Genomic DNA, 17,412 nt, shown 5'->3' with positions numbered 1-17,412 from the left:
AAATTTTTTGTATAATTAATATTAATTCTATTATTCAAAATTGTCCTATCCGTGCCTTATCCTTGGATTAAATGTAGTACTCTTTAACCGAATGAATTGAAATTTTAAAATGAAAGAGAAAGAGGAATAGAATCTTGAATATAAAATTTTAGCTTCGAATCGAATTAATTTTCAAAATATTAATAAAAAACTTTTAATTACAATTGAAATATATTGAATATGCAGTATCATATCAGCATGACGCAATTTTTTATCTATTATTTTTTAAAATATATTGCAGCAAGTAATCTAAAATATAAAACAAATAGACTATCAAAAATTTATTTCTTTATAGATTATGATATTTCGAAATATATGTAAAATGTTTCGATTCTAATATCGAGTTTGAGTATTTCTTTGAATTTGCGGAATGCAAAAATAAAATATAAAACAATTTTTAAATAATTAAAATTATAATAAATATCATCATTTTTTATATTTATCGTATATTTATATTATAATCTATAAAAAATTCTTATCATTTAATTTTTTACCCATTTATTTATATATATATATATATATATATATATATATATATATATTGAATTTCGCGATGTATTTATAAAAACAATAGATAAACTATCATATTGTATTAATGCATACATTGTTAAAGACATGCATGTATAGAGAGAATTGAATTGAATGTACCAAAAGTTTTTTATTCTTGGAATTAAGAAGTATATACCGCATACATCCTTCTATTCTTTCTGATTTTTTTTTTTCTTTTTTGTGATAGGAATAATCCATCATCTTGTTGTGATTTCCATTATTTGATGATATTTTTTTGTATAAATATAAATAGAGCACTTAAAACAAAAATATTACAAATTATAAAATATTACATATTACAAATTACTATAAAAAAATATGTTATTTACTAAAAAAAAGTTAATCAAATTTTTCTATAAATATAAATGATATTTTTTCATAGATTTCACTAAAATAACAGTACAACAGTATTATATCTAATATAGAAGAGTAATGATGTCAGAGCAATACACAATTTATTTTTTTATCTAGTGGCTTTCCATTTATTATTTTGTAAATTAAAATAACAAAATAAGACTTAATTATTTCAAGACTAAAATTTCATTTAACTATTTCATAAAAAAATTTCTCAAAATATAATAATCCATTTTTTTTTTAAAAACATGTGAAATCAAAAATTAAGAAATAAAAATTTGTTTATAATTTTCAAAGATATTAAAAAAATAATTTGGATATTTTTTCAAAAAGCATATAATAATATTAAATAAAATTAAGAGATAAAAAAGAGAGAATATAGATTTTAAATCTAAAATTTTAATTTGAATTTTTATTAGTTTTCAAAATATTAATAAAAAATTCTATCTATCTAGACATAATTAATACAATTGTCTTTGGAATAGTAGTCATATTAATCGAATAGTCAATAATATGATAATGATAATGATATTTGCAGAATATCTCATATAAAATATCGGAAATGCAATGATACTGTAATATATATTTTTTTATTTTTATATAATAGTACATTCATAATCCTGAATGTAAAGCAATATATTGAAACCTAATACTAAACTTTTCGATCACTGAAATAATTTTGAAATAGAATTATTTTTTTAAAATTCTTACAATACTTACAAGAAAAAAAATTGTTTACAATGGCTTATATTAAGTCTACTACATTGCTGTTCCGAAGCATTTCCCCTATCAAAAGTTAATTATATAAAAAAATCAAAAAAATAGAAAAAAAATATATGTAAAATGTATTAAGAAGGCAGTTTTAATTGATGCCAATACGCAAAAATGAAATAGTAATATAAAATTTTTATTTGACAGAAATGGCCTACGTCCATCGCGCTTCTACGTCACTAAGGATAATATGATGGTAATGGCTTCTGAAGTGGGTGTTTATGATACTCCATCTAGCAACATAGTTCTGAAGGTAAATGAAAAAATATATATAATATCAATCAGATCTTGTCCTTGAAGAAACAGCAGTTCATATATAATGCCATTCATATGCTTTTTCTCTATATTATTTTCGATATACAGAATTTCAGTTCTAGAAGGAATACTGCATGCACACAAGGAGCAAAGCTTTTTCTGAACAATTAGCAAGTTAAAATACAGTGCTCGGAACGAATTCTTGTCTTAAAGCATATTATAAACGGTAATTTTTTCTTATAAAGCGAGTAATATCTTTTTCTAATTCTTTATTTTGGGTGAGTTCTTATTTGTACGCTTTGCTCTCTATTCTTTTTAATTTATACATTTCCTTTTACATTTCTTTTTAAATTTTATGTTATAAATTTAAAACTGATCACAAGAAATTATAAAATATATGCGCATTTGTCTGTATTTTGTAATATATGATATTCTATATAGTTTTTTTTATTTATGTAACATAAATTAATTTTATTTAATTATTTTATTCTCGCGTTAAAATTTAATTTAAAATATTGAAATGATTAATCAAGTATTTATATCTTAAAATTTATTATATTATTATTATTCTTTAAGGAGTAATTTTATAAATGAATGACTTGTATTAAATCTAATATAATGCTATTTTTTATTATATATATTATTATTATTATATATATATATATATATATTATAAAAAAAATTAAGTTATATTTTATTAATTTTCTTTAATATTTTTTTAATATATATTAGAATATAAAATTAACTCAAAAAATAAATTTATACAAATTTATTTAAATTTATTATTATATAATTTATAATAATAAATTTAAATCTATTAAATCTATTTTAATTTTAGAAATATGTTATAATAAATCACATATACAATTTAACAATAATTATTTATATTTCATTTTATAGAGTCGCTTGAAACCTGGTAGAATGCTATTGGTTGATACATACGAAAAGAAGATCATAGAGGATGTAGAATTGAAATTGCAAATTTCGAGAAGTAGACCACATTCTAAATGGCTAAAAGATCAGGTATTTTTTTTATTTCTTTTTTTCCGATTGTTAAATGATATATTGTTTAAATTATGAAATTTAATCTAATATTTCGGAAAATTTCGATGATTGATTGACATAAAATTTAATCCCAAATATAAAATTTTATTTAATTATTTTTCGTGATATTAATAAAAAAACTTGTAGCATCATATATTGAATATTTCATATGTAATTACAATATGTAAATGTGATTAATATAATAATTTTTAAGATTTTTGTTATTAATATAACTATTTTTACTGTAAGAATTACCAATTAATAATAATCAATCAATAATTGATGATATTATATTAGCTTTCATATCTATATATAGGATTCTGTATAAAATACAAAATTTCAGCGACAAATATTGTAAACTGTAGCAGTTAAAAAAATGATATCTATACTATAATTTTTCGCTATTGTTTTCAAGTATTTCATATATCTTATAATTCAAAAACATATTTGATGATCAAAATTATACTGATTTTCTAATTTTATTTCATAATAATTTTTATTCTATTGCTATATCATGCTATATTTTAATTTTGATAGTCTAAAAAATCTAATTAATCGTTATTGAAGAATTAAATATATTAGAATTAAATATAATTAGAATTAAATATATTAAGTTACCAAATATCGTCATTCGAATAATTTTGGGCTAGATTAAACTAGAAAATCAACAATATCTAGGTTTTAAACGTTGAAATTTTGTATGGAACATCTTGTAGAAATATTGAAGTCAATATGTCAAATATATCAAAACGTCATCAGTTATGACATTGTTACTAATCTATATCAATAATTAATGATGATATTCAAAAATGACTGTAATAATAATATTTGAATAAGCAGCATTCGTTGTATTAATTATATTTATATACAGTATTCAATATATAACAACTAAAAGTTTTGTATTAATATTTCAGAAAATATTCGAATGAATAATTTTTCGAAATTAAAATTTTATTAACTAATTTAACTCCTTTCTTTCTTATTTCTCTCCTAAATTTCATATCAATTGACTCGAATTTTTCGATATTTATCTTTTAATCTTTTCTTAAAATTAATGGAAACTCAGCTAAATCGATATATATCGATATATATTATATATATCGATATATATATATATTATATATTATATATTTCTATATTTAAGTCTTTTCATTTACAAAATATTTAATGAAAAAAATTCTTTTTTGCAAACAATTTTATATATTGTGATCATACTTCGTATTATGTATAGATGGTGAGTATATTCTTCATATTCGTTTCTTCTAATAATAATATTGTATATTTTATAATTACTTTATATTTATTTTATGAATAATTTTTATAAAAATATTTTAATTTCTAAATAATTTTAATTTTATATACCAAGGTAGTTTATTTAATAATAAATAAAATCATTTAAATATCTTTTTCAATTGTATAAAAATACATTTTGTTTGAAATTGTAATTATAATTTGAATGATATCAAAGAATTTGTTATTTTTTTTAAAGTTATTTTTTTTTCAAATCTATCGAAAAAAATTTTTTTATTGAATCATTGTAATAATGTAGCTGATATTAAAATATGTATATAAAATGTTAATATTTATGGAACATTTTTTTGATAATTTTGATTTAAATATGTTATAGAAAATAAGATTTTTCTATACTTTTATAATTTTTTCCTATACATATAACATACATACATATATCGCTCAGCTTAGATTTTGAAATATTTATAAAAAATGATTATTATTATTATTATATTGAATTTCGCATATATATAAAAGTTTGTAAGTAATATGCATTAATTTATAATAATTCTTTGCGCTCCAACGGTGACTCTCCGGTATCACTTGGATTGATACAGCAACTTGAACAATATTTGAGATGATATTTATTTATGTTTGATTTTTTTAGAATATCGCTTCATGAATAAGTTCCTAAGCTCTTTATGTATAATCTTATGAAGTGTAGAATAATATATTGTTAAATAATTAGATTTTTTATCTCAAATTAGTAATCGCGGGTCGGATGACATCTTCGGCGTTAGTCTGAGTTTGATAATAGAAATATTATTTTCAAATATAAATGAACCATTAGATTTTTTTTAAAGTATTTTTTATTGATGAATTTATTAATGAAATAGTACGCGAAACAAATAATTATGCAATAAAAAAATTAGAAAGAAAAATATTATTGCTCTGTTGTTCTGACAAACCATGCATTTTAGTAATTGCTTCATAAAATATCGAACAAAACAATAATATAGACTTTAATATTCAATAATTTTTTTTTATATATAAAGATATATAAAATATTAAAATATAAAAATTTTATGCATTAATTTGTGTGTGAAATCATTATAAATTAGCTGTAAGAAATTCTTATCGAACGTGCGGGTACGAATCGTCTGGAAGAAGATTTTGCTGAAGCGAAACTCTGCCTGGAGTGCAAAGAATTAATATCTATATCTATTATATTAGAATGTCCCAGTTTCTTTCGCTAGGAAAGAATGACTTTTTATGTGTAAACTAATTATTTTTATGTGAACATGTAGACTTATCTATTAGCCGTTTATGGCATTAATTTCAGTCATCCCAGAACTCTTTTAAAATACGTTTCTTTGATGATACAATCTCTTTTAAAATTTTTTTCTATACCGTTCAATATGAATAAGAAAGCATTTGCGGCATGTTATGCTTTATTGCTTTAAAAAAAATGATACTGTAAATGATATTGCAGACGAGATTTCTACTGTTTATAGAAGTGGTGCTATTAACTATTACGATCATCTGCAATTGGTTTAAGAAATTTCGAGGTAACAATTTTGATTTGAAAGATGAAGATCGTAGCAGCTGCCCAATGATGAATACAGACTTTATCAAAGTTTATCAAGTTTATGTTCGCTGAAAATCCGCGATATAGTGTGCAAGAGATAATGAATGCTATTAAGATTTCAAAAAAAACAATAGATAATCATTTAACCAAAATGGGATATGTGAATCGTGTGAATTGTGAAATTTGAGTTCCATAGCTGTGACAAAAATATATCATTCATTCCGGCGTTATGAATCGCGTCTCTGTCTGGATGAAAATCATGTGCGATTTTCTTCTCCAGCGACATGAAAGAGATTTTTTTTTAAAGAGGCTTGTCACTAGACACGAGACTTGGATTTTATTTTTTTGGATTATCAAAATGTATATCGAAAACGTACTTGATTTAAGGACAATAGATTGTCGCGAAACCTGGACTTCATCTGAAGAAAGTTCTTTTATCCATTTGGGATTGGGAAAGTGTCTACTATGTTTATGAAATTTACTATGAGCTCCTTTTTCAAAATGAAATTATCAATTTTGAAAAATATTGCAATCAGTTTGATAAATTGCCATAGCAGAAAAACGACCAAAATTGGCGAACTGACGAGACCATCACAACAATGCAAAATCACATGTTGCATTGACTGTAAGAGAAAAGTTTGATTGGGACATTCTATCGCATCTTCTGTACTCTCCAGATTTTGCTCTATCCGATTATTACTTATTCCTATTATTAAAAAAATTCTCTCCATGATAAACGATTTCAATCCGTAAGCGAAATAAAAAGGCACCTCGAGCAATATTTTGCAAATAAACCCCAACAATTTTGAAAAAAGTAACAAATATCATATATTCATTTCGTATCAAAAAAAGAAAGAAACTTATGAGACATCCTAATAATTTCGGTCAAAAATCTTATATTTTATTTTCATATTCTGTTAATCTGAAAACTTATTATTGATTAAATTTGAAATATTTTAAGTCTTCAAAATCTATGAGAAAACTTTTTGATCAATACATTTATTATATATATTATAATATATATTAATATGTATTAATATATATTATAATTAATATAATAATAATAATATATATTAATTATAATATTTATTGCTACGATGTATGTATTAGTAAATAGCAATCATATGCTATTATATACATACATATTATCACAGATGCATATGATAAACGAAATCTTATATAATAGTACAACAACAATCTTTCTGCAATCTATCTTGAAAATTAAACTAACTGGATATATATATATATATATATATATATATATATATATATATATATATAGAAAAAAATTATTTAGAATCTCTTCTTTTGTAATTTATATAAAAATCATTGAAATCAAAGAAAAAAATATTAGATTGAATTGAAGTTAAATTAATTTGTACAAAAGAAAAAAAATACATAAATGCATAATAGTATCAAATATGGAAATGTTAAATCACTGAAAAATTAAAGTAAAAATAAAACTCTTAAAGCTCTCTCTTCTTTCCTTTTTCCCTCTCTCCTTTCTCTTTTTTTTTTTTAGTACTATTTTGAAATAATTGAAAACACGTTACAATCTATTATTATTCATTTTTAAAATATGATATTGCAAAAAGAAAAAAAGGCATTATTTAAAATTTTTATTAAAATCATAAATTAAAAGAAAATGGATAATAAATGCTATAAAATGGAAAAAGAATAATCAAATAAATAATAATTGAAATCAAATCAAATTAAAATGATACAACTTAATATTAATCAATAAAAATAAACCTTAAAAATTCCTCAAGTTTCAATTTAGAATAGATTATTATTAGAGTAGTTACTTAGAATAAAACATTTTTAAAACATATTTAATTTATAATTTATGCTTTATTTTCTATATTCCATTGAATATAAAATTATGAAAAAAATTGAGAATTTTTAATATATAGGATTTATATATGTTTGTGATTTGTTTCAGATTTTTTACTGGAAAAATTTTTTAAAATTAAAAAAAAATTAAAAATAATGATTTTATTTAAACAGCATTTATGTTTTTACAGAGGTTTATTATGAATATTAACATACATTATTTTTAAGATTTTCCTAATTAAAAAAATTAAAAATAAATATTTCAAAATGCTATTTTCTTCTATATGAAAGATACTTTTTTAAATATCGTGTCATGATATATATATATATAATGAAAAAAATTTTTAAAGTTAACGATCAAACAACGATCATCAATTAAATTAAAAAAAAAATTATTTCGGATAATTATATGATAAAAGAAAAATTTTTTATCTATATGCATATTGATAATTATTAAAATATAATTATTAAAAACTATTACTTAAAATTTTATTTTAATTATATTTATGTGAAAACATAATATTGGTATTAGTTTTTATTATAGTTGTTATTTCATTATACATACTGATTACTGATCAGTCTAATATGATATAAATAATTGATAAAAAATACATACTGATACATACATTGTCATGGATATATAAATTCAATAATAGAATAAATGAATAGAATGATAGATAATAGATAGAATTCAATGATTTAACACTAAGTTTTTTGCAAATAATCTGAAAGCTGATCGCTAATTATGTATAAAAAATGAAATTACTCAATGCATATTTCAATGAAAAGGGAACTAATTGATACTTTAATCAAATATTAATATAATTAGAAAATTAGAAGAAAATAGAAAATAAAAGATATAAACATTACCATCATAATTGGAAAATATATATTTAAAGATATATAACTATCAATATAAGCAATAAATAGAATAAATAAAATCTTAAGATTTTTCTATTATATAATTATCAAAATAATATTCTTCTTTATATTTAAATGATTTTTTTATATTTAAATGAACTACCTTTTATAATAATATCAATTTGACAATATCATAATAATATCAAATTGACATAATAAATAATGGTATAAAAATATATATATTTATAGATTACAATGGAAGAACTTCGTGCTGCAGACATTGATTATAAAAAGATATCAAGTACAATTGAAAACGGTTCGGCCGTAGATGAAGAAGTAGCTAAAAAAAATGTATTAAATGACGCAAATCCAATATCTGTTGTTAATCGAGTTTGGGGAGGAGATAAAAGATTATCGCTCTATGGATATACTCTTGAAACTATTAATTTACTTCTTTTACCAATGATGCAATCTAAGTATGTAACTTCTATATTTTAAATATTTTTAATTATAATCAATATTATAAATAAAAATATATATATTCATATATTATGAATTTGCTAGAAAAAGATAAGATAATGTTTACATCTTCTGGACTAGATGTAATGAAAAGAAACAATAAATGATAACGAAGTGAAGATGTAAATATGTCATCTTTTTCTGCTTAACATTCATTACATTGATCTTTGTTTTTATTTATTGTATACATATGAATTTAAATTATATAATTTTTATACAGGAAAGAATCATTGGGTTCCATGGGTAATGATGCTCCATTAGCTTGTCTTTCTCAATTTCAACCACTTATTTATGATTATTTTAAGCAACTCTTTGCTCAGGTATTTATAAATAAATATTATTAGCAACATAAATATAACATTTTTTTTCTTTTTTTTTCAAAATTTATTTTCAGGTGACAAATCCACCGATAGATCCATTTAGAGAAAAGATTGTAATGTCAATGCTTTGTCCTATTGGGCCAGAAAGCAATATTCTTGAACCAAATGAACTGCAAGTGCATAGATTATTTTTATCACAACCTATACTTTCTTTAGATGATCTTGAAATAATCAAACGAACAAAATATCGCGGTTGGAAAACTAAAATAATTGATGCAACATATCCTGTACAATATGGTCCATCTGGATTAATTGATACATTAAATCGTGTCAGTCAAGAAGCTAATCATGCTGCAAAAGAAGGTTATCAATTTCTTGTTTTATCTGATCGACAAGGTAATTCTGAAAGGTAAGATTATTATCTAATAATATGTAAATTCTTATATGTTTAATTATTATTTTTATATTAATATAATTATAAAAAAACAAGAATATATTATACTAAGTATAATATTTTATTATTATTAGAGTGCCTGTAAGTAGCTTATTAATATTGGGTGCAGTACATCATTATTTAATCGAAGAACGACAACGTATGAAAGTTGGTCTCATTTTGGAAACCGCTGAGGCTAGAGAAGTGCATCATATATGTTTGCTACTTGGCTATGGAGCAGATGCTATTTGTCCATATCTTGTATTTGAAATGGCAAGAAATCTTCGTATGGATGGTGTATTAGATTCATCATTAACTGATAACGCTTTATGTTCGGTATATCTATTAATAACTATGTATATTAATAATATATAATATTAAATATTTTAATAATAAAATAAATATTAAAAAAATAGCGATAATAATAATTATGGATAAAAATAAACAAAAAATATTACAGAATTATGCAGAAGCAATGGAGAGAGGAATAGCAAAAGTAATGGCAAAAATGGGAATCTCTACATTACAATCTTATAAAGGAGCTCAAATTTTTGAAGCAGTCGGTTTATCCGATGAAGTTATTGATAAATGTTTCAAAGTATATATTATATTATGAAGTTGAAATTTTTAATTATAACAATTAAAAATTTTTTATAGAAATACGAATGATTAAGAATTGGATCCAATTAATGAAAATTGATTATTATGATTCAATATTTTCAATGACGTACACCATATTTTTTAGTTTTTAAGATTCAACTTTAACTTTAATATTAACTCTTTAAAAATAATATTTAATTTTTTGCAATTTTTTGTATTTTTTACACAGGGCACACAGTCTCGTATTGGTGGAGTAACCTTTGATATTTTAGCAAAAGAAGCATTTGAAAGACATCAAATTACATATTGGGAAAAATCTATGGATATACTTATTATTCGCAATCCAGGAATCTATCATTGGAGATCTGGAGGAGAAAAACACATAAATGATCCTGAAAGTATTGCTAATTTACAGGTAAAATAAATTAATAATAAATATCAAAATTCTTCAATTTAATATATATATCAATTATTTTAATATATATAACCAATTAATATATATAGGAAATATAATTGTTGCTATGATTTTTTATGAATTTTTAACAAAAAAATGTTTTGAACAAAAATTAATCTATTTTTAAAATGCTACAAATTGCATACAATTTATAAAAAATTGAAGATTTAAATAAAAATCAAAATTAAATTTATATAATATTATGTATTTCTGATTTTATAATATTGTTTGTTTAAAACAATTTAATAACTTTATTAAATGATCTTTAATTTAAAAATATGAGATCAGATGATTTAATTATAACAAGATTGAGATCAATAATTAAATATTTAAATCCTATTCTCCTAATCTTATATTTTTAGAATCACATTAATCCTATTCATCTTATTCCTTGATTTCTTGATTTGTCTTTATTAGATTTTTTTTTCATGGGATCATTCATACTGAGTAGATTCAAATACAGCAAATTCATATTATTAAGAAGTTCATTGTAATAATATTATAGTAATAAATTATATAGTAACAATATTAACTTATCTCATCAATTGTGTTTATAATTATAATTTGAACAAATTTATTATATAATTTATTATTGTAATTGGATATATAAATACATAAGAATTAATTTGACATAATTAAAATAATTTATCATAATAAAATTTCTTTTTATTAATTCTATATTTTACAATAATATAAAATTAAAAATTAGAAAATATAGTATCATGTAAAAAATTCAATGTGATTTTAATTTTTTGTTGAAAAAAATTTTATTTAAAAATTTTTTATATTGCATTTATACCTTATTTTGTTTGAAACATTTTCTTCTTATAAATTTTTTTATCAGAAATTTATGAAAAACTGTGATGAGATATGTCATACATTCTATATATAAATATATCAATAAGCATTTATTTCAATAAATAGAAAAATGACAATTTCTATTATTTTTTTTCAACATTTTTTTTCAGGATTATGTGAATTCAAAGAATTGGAATGCTTATGATAAATATCGAAAAACTACAATGGAAATGATAAAAGCTTGTACTTTGCGTGGTCAATTGGAATTAGTAAAAAAAACAGAAAAGTCAATACCCATTGAAGAAGTTGAATCAGCATCTGAAATTGTGAAACGATTTGCAACAGGAGCTATGAGTTTTGGAAGCATTTCTATAGAAGCACATACTACTTTAGCAATTGCTATGAATAATATCGGCGGTAAATCAAATACTGGTGAAGGAGGTGAAAATGCTGATAGGTATTTAATTAAACTTATAAAAATTATATTTTTTATAAATTACATACATATATATAAAAAAATAAATAGTCTTTTTTCATCTCTTTTTTTGTATGTGTTTCTTGTATGTGTTTTCTAAAATGCTTAAAAACAATCATATAATAAATGACAATATGCATAAAATTTGCCATTTTCAGATATTTAAATCAAAATCCAGAATTTAATAAACGATCAGCCATTAAACAAGTTGCAAGTGGTCGCTTTGGTGTAACATCGAGTTATTTGGCAAATGCTGATGATCTTCAAATCAAAATGTCACAAGGAGCAAAACCAGGAGAAGGAGGTGAATTGCCTGGTTATAAGGTGAGCATATTATTTTTTAAAGTAAATTTTTATTCTCAAAAAGATGATTCAATTGATCACATGGAAATTGTTATTTAGAGCAAACAATCTTATAATCTAGATATTTATTATATCATTTATTATATCTTATTATTATTATTATTTGTTATATATTATTTATTATATTTATTTTCTTCTATTTCTAATAATTTATTATTATATCTTATTCGAGTTCTTATTACAAAGAAGTATTATTTATCATTAATATTATGTTATTGATCAATATAAACGTGATTCAAATATTGATGATATATTTGAAAATAGAAATTTCATATAAATATATTAAGCAAAAATTAATTTTTAAAATTAAATTGTATTGCATATATAATACAAAATTATAAATATCGAGTTACATGAGTACAATTTATACAGGTTACTGCTGAAATTGCTGCAACTAGACACTCAGTACCTGGTGTAGGTTTAATTTCACCACCACCACATCATGATATTTATTCAATTGAAGATCTTGCAGAACTAATTTATGATTTAAAATGCGCGAATCCAAATGCTCGTATTTCTGTCAAATTGGTGTCAGAAGTAGGAGTAGGCGTAGTTGCATCAGGTGTAGCTAAGGTAATTATATAAATAAATATACAAGATAAGTACATAAGATAATTATACTTAAAAATATGCATTTCTTTTATTATGTCGTTTTTCAACTCTCATTATATTTTCTTTTATTTAAATTTTATGCAGGGTAAAGCAGAACATATCGTAATATCTGGTCATGATGGTGGAACTGGTGCTAGTACCTGGACAGGAATAAAATCCGCCGGATTACCGTGGGAATTAGGAATTGCAGAAACTCATCAAATTTTAACTCTAAATAATCTTCGTTCACGTGTCATCGTACAAGCAGATGGTCAAATGCGTACTGGATTTGATGTAATAGTTGCAGCTCTTTTAGGTGCTGATGAATTTGGTTTTAGCACTGCACCTTTAATTTCTATGGGTTGTACTATGATGAGGAAATGTCATTTAAATACTTGCCCTGTGGGTATTGCGACTCAAGATCCAGAACTTCGAAAAAAATTTAATGGGAAACCAGAACATGTAATTAACTTTTTCTTTGCAGTGGCAGAAGAGGTATGTTACATTAAGAATAAAATAAAAAAATTCTAAATTTGATTAAAAATAATATTTATTAATATATATACATATTTATATATATATATATATATTACAATAAAAAATGTTAAAACATATAAAATAATTTTTTTTTCTTATTATTTAGGTACGTTCTTATATGGCCGATCTCGGATTACGTAAATTTCAAGATTTAATCGGTCGTACAGATTTGTTAAAAGTTCGCAATGATATCATAATAGAAAAGGCTAAAACATTAAAGCTTGATAATATTTTACGTAATGCACTTGAACTCAGACCAGGAGTAAATATTCAGGGAGGATCAATAAAACAAGATTTTCAATTAGAAAATAGACTGGATAATTGTGTGATTGAATTGATCACAGATGTATTGAATGGAAAACAAAATCGTGTTGATATTGAGTTAAATATTAATAATGAATGTAGAGCATTTGCAGCAACATTAAGCTATCATATTTCAAAGTATGTTTCAAGTTTAGTTTTTTATTATATTTTTATTTTTTTTTTTAATTTCTTTTTAAATATGTTTAAGCATATACTTTCAATGATTAATTATTTTTCTTTTTATTTTTGCATTAATAGATTATATGGTGAAAATGGTTTACCTGAAGGTAGTATTAATATAAAAATGAAAGGTTCTGCAGGTCAGAGTTTTTGTGCTTTCATGACCAAAGGCGTTCATGTTACTCTCGAAGGAGATGCTAATGATTATGTTGCCAAAGTAAGTTTTCTTAATTTAATCATTCAAAAAAAAAAAAGAGATTATCAACAGTTTATTTATTATATACATTTTTATAATTTTTAGGGTTTATGTGGAGGAGAAGTTGTTATATATCCACCAAAGGACTGTACTTTTAATTCCAATACAAATGTAATCGTTGGTAATGTTTGTCTTTATGGTGCAACATCTGGCAGAGCATATTTTCGAGGAATTGCTGCTGAAAGATTTTGTGTTCGTAACAGTGGTGCAATAGTAGTAGTTGAAGGTGTTGGTGATCATGGATGCGAATATATGACTGGTGGTTGTGCGATAATTTTGGGACTTACTGGTCGGAATTTCGCTGCTGGAATGTCTGGTGGGATAGCCTATGTTTTAGATGTAGATGGATCGTTCAAAAGGTATGAGTCCTTCATAATTTGTGCTTTTTATATTTCTTATTATATTATTATACTCTATATATATATATATATATATACATGAATGTTAATATATTTGGAATATGAATATAAAGTTCATTCTTTTTATGTCTTGCTTTATTCAAACTTAAATTGCTTATTTCAAACTTAAACTTATAAACTTGTTAAATAAGTTCAATCGATATTTTTATATACCAATTTATATTTAAAATTGATTTTAAATATAAATTAATCTGAAGATATCCAAAAATATATTAACTCATTAAGAATATAATGTTTACATCAGTACCACTTCATTTATATCGGTGATTTATTTCATTTTATGATTTATTTTACACACATTAATCATTCTTTGTTCAGAAATTTTATTGCAGATTATATATTAAATTTGCAAATTTAACTTCATTATTAAATATTAAATATATATTAAATATATTTAATTCACTATTAAATATATATTAAATGTATTTTTATTTAAAAATTTTGATCTAAAATACATAATGAAAGAGAAATCGATATAAATAATAAATATTCATCTTCTTTTCGCGGATAAACTATTTCGTTATTTATTTTTGTATATTTTTTTAATATATATATCTTATAATATATTTTAATTTTTCATATTTAGTAAATGTAATCCTGATATGGTAGAACTACTTCCTTTAAATAAGCAAGAGGATATTGCATATGTGAAAGAACTTTTAAAAGAATTTGTTGAGAAAACTGGTTCTCTCATAGCACAAGATCTTTTAATGTTATGGCCTGAACCAACAACACGATTTGTTAAGGTAATATAGAACATTAATTGATTAGATTAAAGAACATAGAAAAGAGCACAACTATTATATATAAAATGCATGTTAATTAATATTCTTAATTATTTTAAAGGTATTTCCATATGAATATCAACGAGTATTAAAACAAGTTAAAGAAACTAAACAAATACAACCAATATCCAATGGAAGTTCTCAAACATTAAACATTCAGGTTAAAGATATTGAAGATACTATTGCAAATATTGATATGGCACAGCATAAGTTGGATAAGATAAGGTGCTAGTATTTTTTAAATCCAATGTTTTAATTTAAAACTAACATTAAAACTTAAAATTAGGTATTTATTTTACATTTAAAAATGTAATTGGTATGTAATTTTTTCTTAATTTTTTGTTTTAGAGGATTTATGAAATACAAAAGACAAATAGAAGTTTACCGATCAATTGAAAATCGAATTGCCGATTGGAATGAAATCTATAACTTTCAAAGTGTCCGTAAAGGATTGCGCATACAAGCCGCAAGATGTATGGAATGTGGCGTACCATTTTGTCAAAGTAGCCATGGTTGTCCATTAGGAAATATCATTCCTAAATGGAATGATCTTGTTTTTCAATCAAATTGGAAAGAAGCTTTAAATCAATTATTACAAACTAATAATTTTCCAGGTAATTAAAAGAGAATGTTAATTGCTAGAAATAAAAACTAATTCGTATCTTTTAAAATATGTATTTTTTAAAATAATAAATATAATTTTAAAATATAATTTTAAAATAATTCTAAAATAATAAATAACTAATAATATCTAATATATATAATGAAATTTATATATTTAGAATTCACGGGAAGAGTTTGTCCTGCCCCGTGTGAAGGTGCTTGCGTTTTAAGTATATCGGAACCAGCAGTTACAATAAAGAACATTGAATGCGCGATAATTGACCATGCGTTCGAACAGGGTTGGATAGTTCCTTATCCACCAAAGATGAGAACTGGTCGACGAATAGCCATAATTGGTTCTGGTCCAGCTGGTTTAGCAGCAGCTCATCAATTAAATAAAGCAGGCCATTTAGTAACTGTTTATGAAAGAAATGACCGAATTGGAGGTCTATTGCAATATGGTATTCCGACTATGAAATTATCTAAACAGGTTGTTCAAAGAAGAGTTTCTCTGCTTGCAGCAGAGGGTATTATATTTAAGACTGGTATCGATGTTGGAAAACATATTTCTGTTAAGGTATGAAATTTTAATTTTCTATTTATGCATTTTATAATTATATATCTTTAATTTTTTATTGAACATTTATTACATTTGTATATAGAATTTTTTGTATTTATATATTTCGTAGGAATTACGTGAACAATATGATGCAATGTTAATATGTACGGGTGCTACTTGGCCAAGGGATTTACAAATATCTGGTAGACATCTTGAAGGAATTCATTTTGCTGTAAACTTTTTAGAACATTGGCAAAAAAAACAAATGGGAAACGATACCTCGTTAGATATACGTTTAATGGCTAAAGATAAAGATGTTATTATAATAGGTGGCGGTGATACTGGTTGTGATTGCATAGCTACATCTTTACGACAGGTAAAATTGTTTTTACTTTTAATATAATTTTTTATATTTTCGACAAAATATAATAAATAAATATTCATATTTATTAATTGTTACTATTTATATTTTTGATCGTCATTATAAATTGTATAATTATAGGGTGCTAAATCAATTACCACTTTTGAGATTTTGCCGGAACCACCAAGTAAAAGAGCACATGATAATCCCTGGCCTCAATTTCCACGTGTATTTAAAGTAGATTATGGCCATGAAGAAGTTTCTCTAAAATTTGGTCGAGATCCTCGTCAATTTAGTACATTGAGTAAAGTAAGTAAAAAATTAAATATATA

General features: G+C 22.8%; 1 protein-coding gene across 10 annotated transcripts in view; it reads left to right on the top strand.

Moving 5' to 3' along the window:
• The window catches only part of LOC108004089 (uncharacterized), a 46,726-nt gene that overhangs the window by 22,481 nt on the left and 6,833 nt on the right, over nt 1-17,412 (top strand). For 8 of the 10 annotated variants that reach the window (XM_062073256.1, XM_062073255.1, XM_062073258.1 and 5 more), the window contains 21 exons: nt 1,861-1,966; nt 2,869-2,991; nt 8,774-9,000; nt 9,264-9,363; nt 9,438-9,772; nt 9,892-10,132; nt 10,257-10,394; nt 10,626-10,811; nt 11,819-12,105; nt 12,282-12,447; nt 12,859-13,059; nt 13,183-13,572; nt 13,721-14,055; nt 14,176-14,314; nt 14,399-14,712; nt 15,359-15,518; nt 15,619-15,782; nt 15,906-16,171; nt 16,340-16,737; nt 16,850-17,095; nt 17,222-17,389. In XM_062073256.1, the coding sequence (XP_061929240.1) occupies nt 1,861-1,966; nt 2,869-2,991; nt 8,774-9,000; nt 9,264-9,363; nt 9,438-9,772; nt 9,892-10,132; nt 10,257-10,394; nt 10,626-10,811; nt 11,819-12,105; nt 12,282-12,447; nt 12,859-13,059; nt 13,183-13,572; nt 13,721-14,055; nt 14,176-14,314; nt 14,399-14,712; nt 15,359-15,518; nt 15,619-15,782; nt 15,906-16,171; nt 16,340-16,737; nt 16,850-17,095; nt 17,222-17,389 (4,690 nt within the window). Of the gene's footprint in view, nt 1-1,860; nt 1,967-2,173; nt 2,195-2,868; nt 2,992-8,773; nt 9,001-9,263; nt 9,364-9,437; nt 9,773-9,891; nt 10,133-10,256; nt 10,395-10,625; nt 10,812-11,818; nt 12,106-12,281; nt 12,448-12,858; nt 13,060-13,182; nt 13,573-13,720; nt 14,056-14,175; nt 14,315-14,398; nt 14,713-15,358; nt 15,519-15,618; nt 15,783-15,905; nt 16,172-16,339; nt 16,738-16,822; nt 17,096-17,221; nt 17,390-17,412 lie in introns of those variants that run through there. The other 2 variants (XM_062073261.1, XM_062073260.1) reach the window with 2 other exon arrangements.

This window comes from Apis cerana, linkage group LG3, assembly GCF_029169275.1.
Source record: "Apis cerana isolate GH-2021 linkage group LG3, AcerK_1.0, whole genome shotgun sequence".
Taxonomy (NCBI): domain Eukaryota; kingdom Metazoa; phylum Arthropoda; class Insecta; order Hymenoptera; family Apidae; genus Apis; species Apis cerana.
The sequence above is the reverse complement of the archived record's forward strand: the minus strand, read 5'-3'. Positions and strand labels throughout refer to the sequence as shown.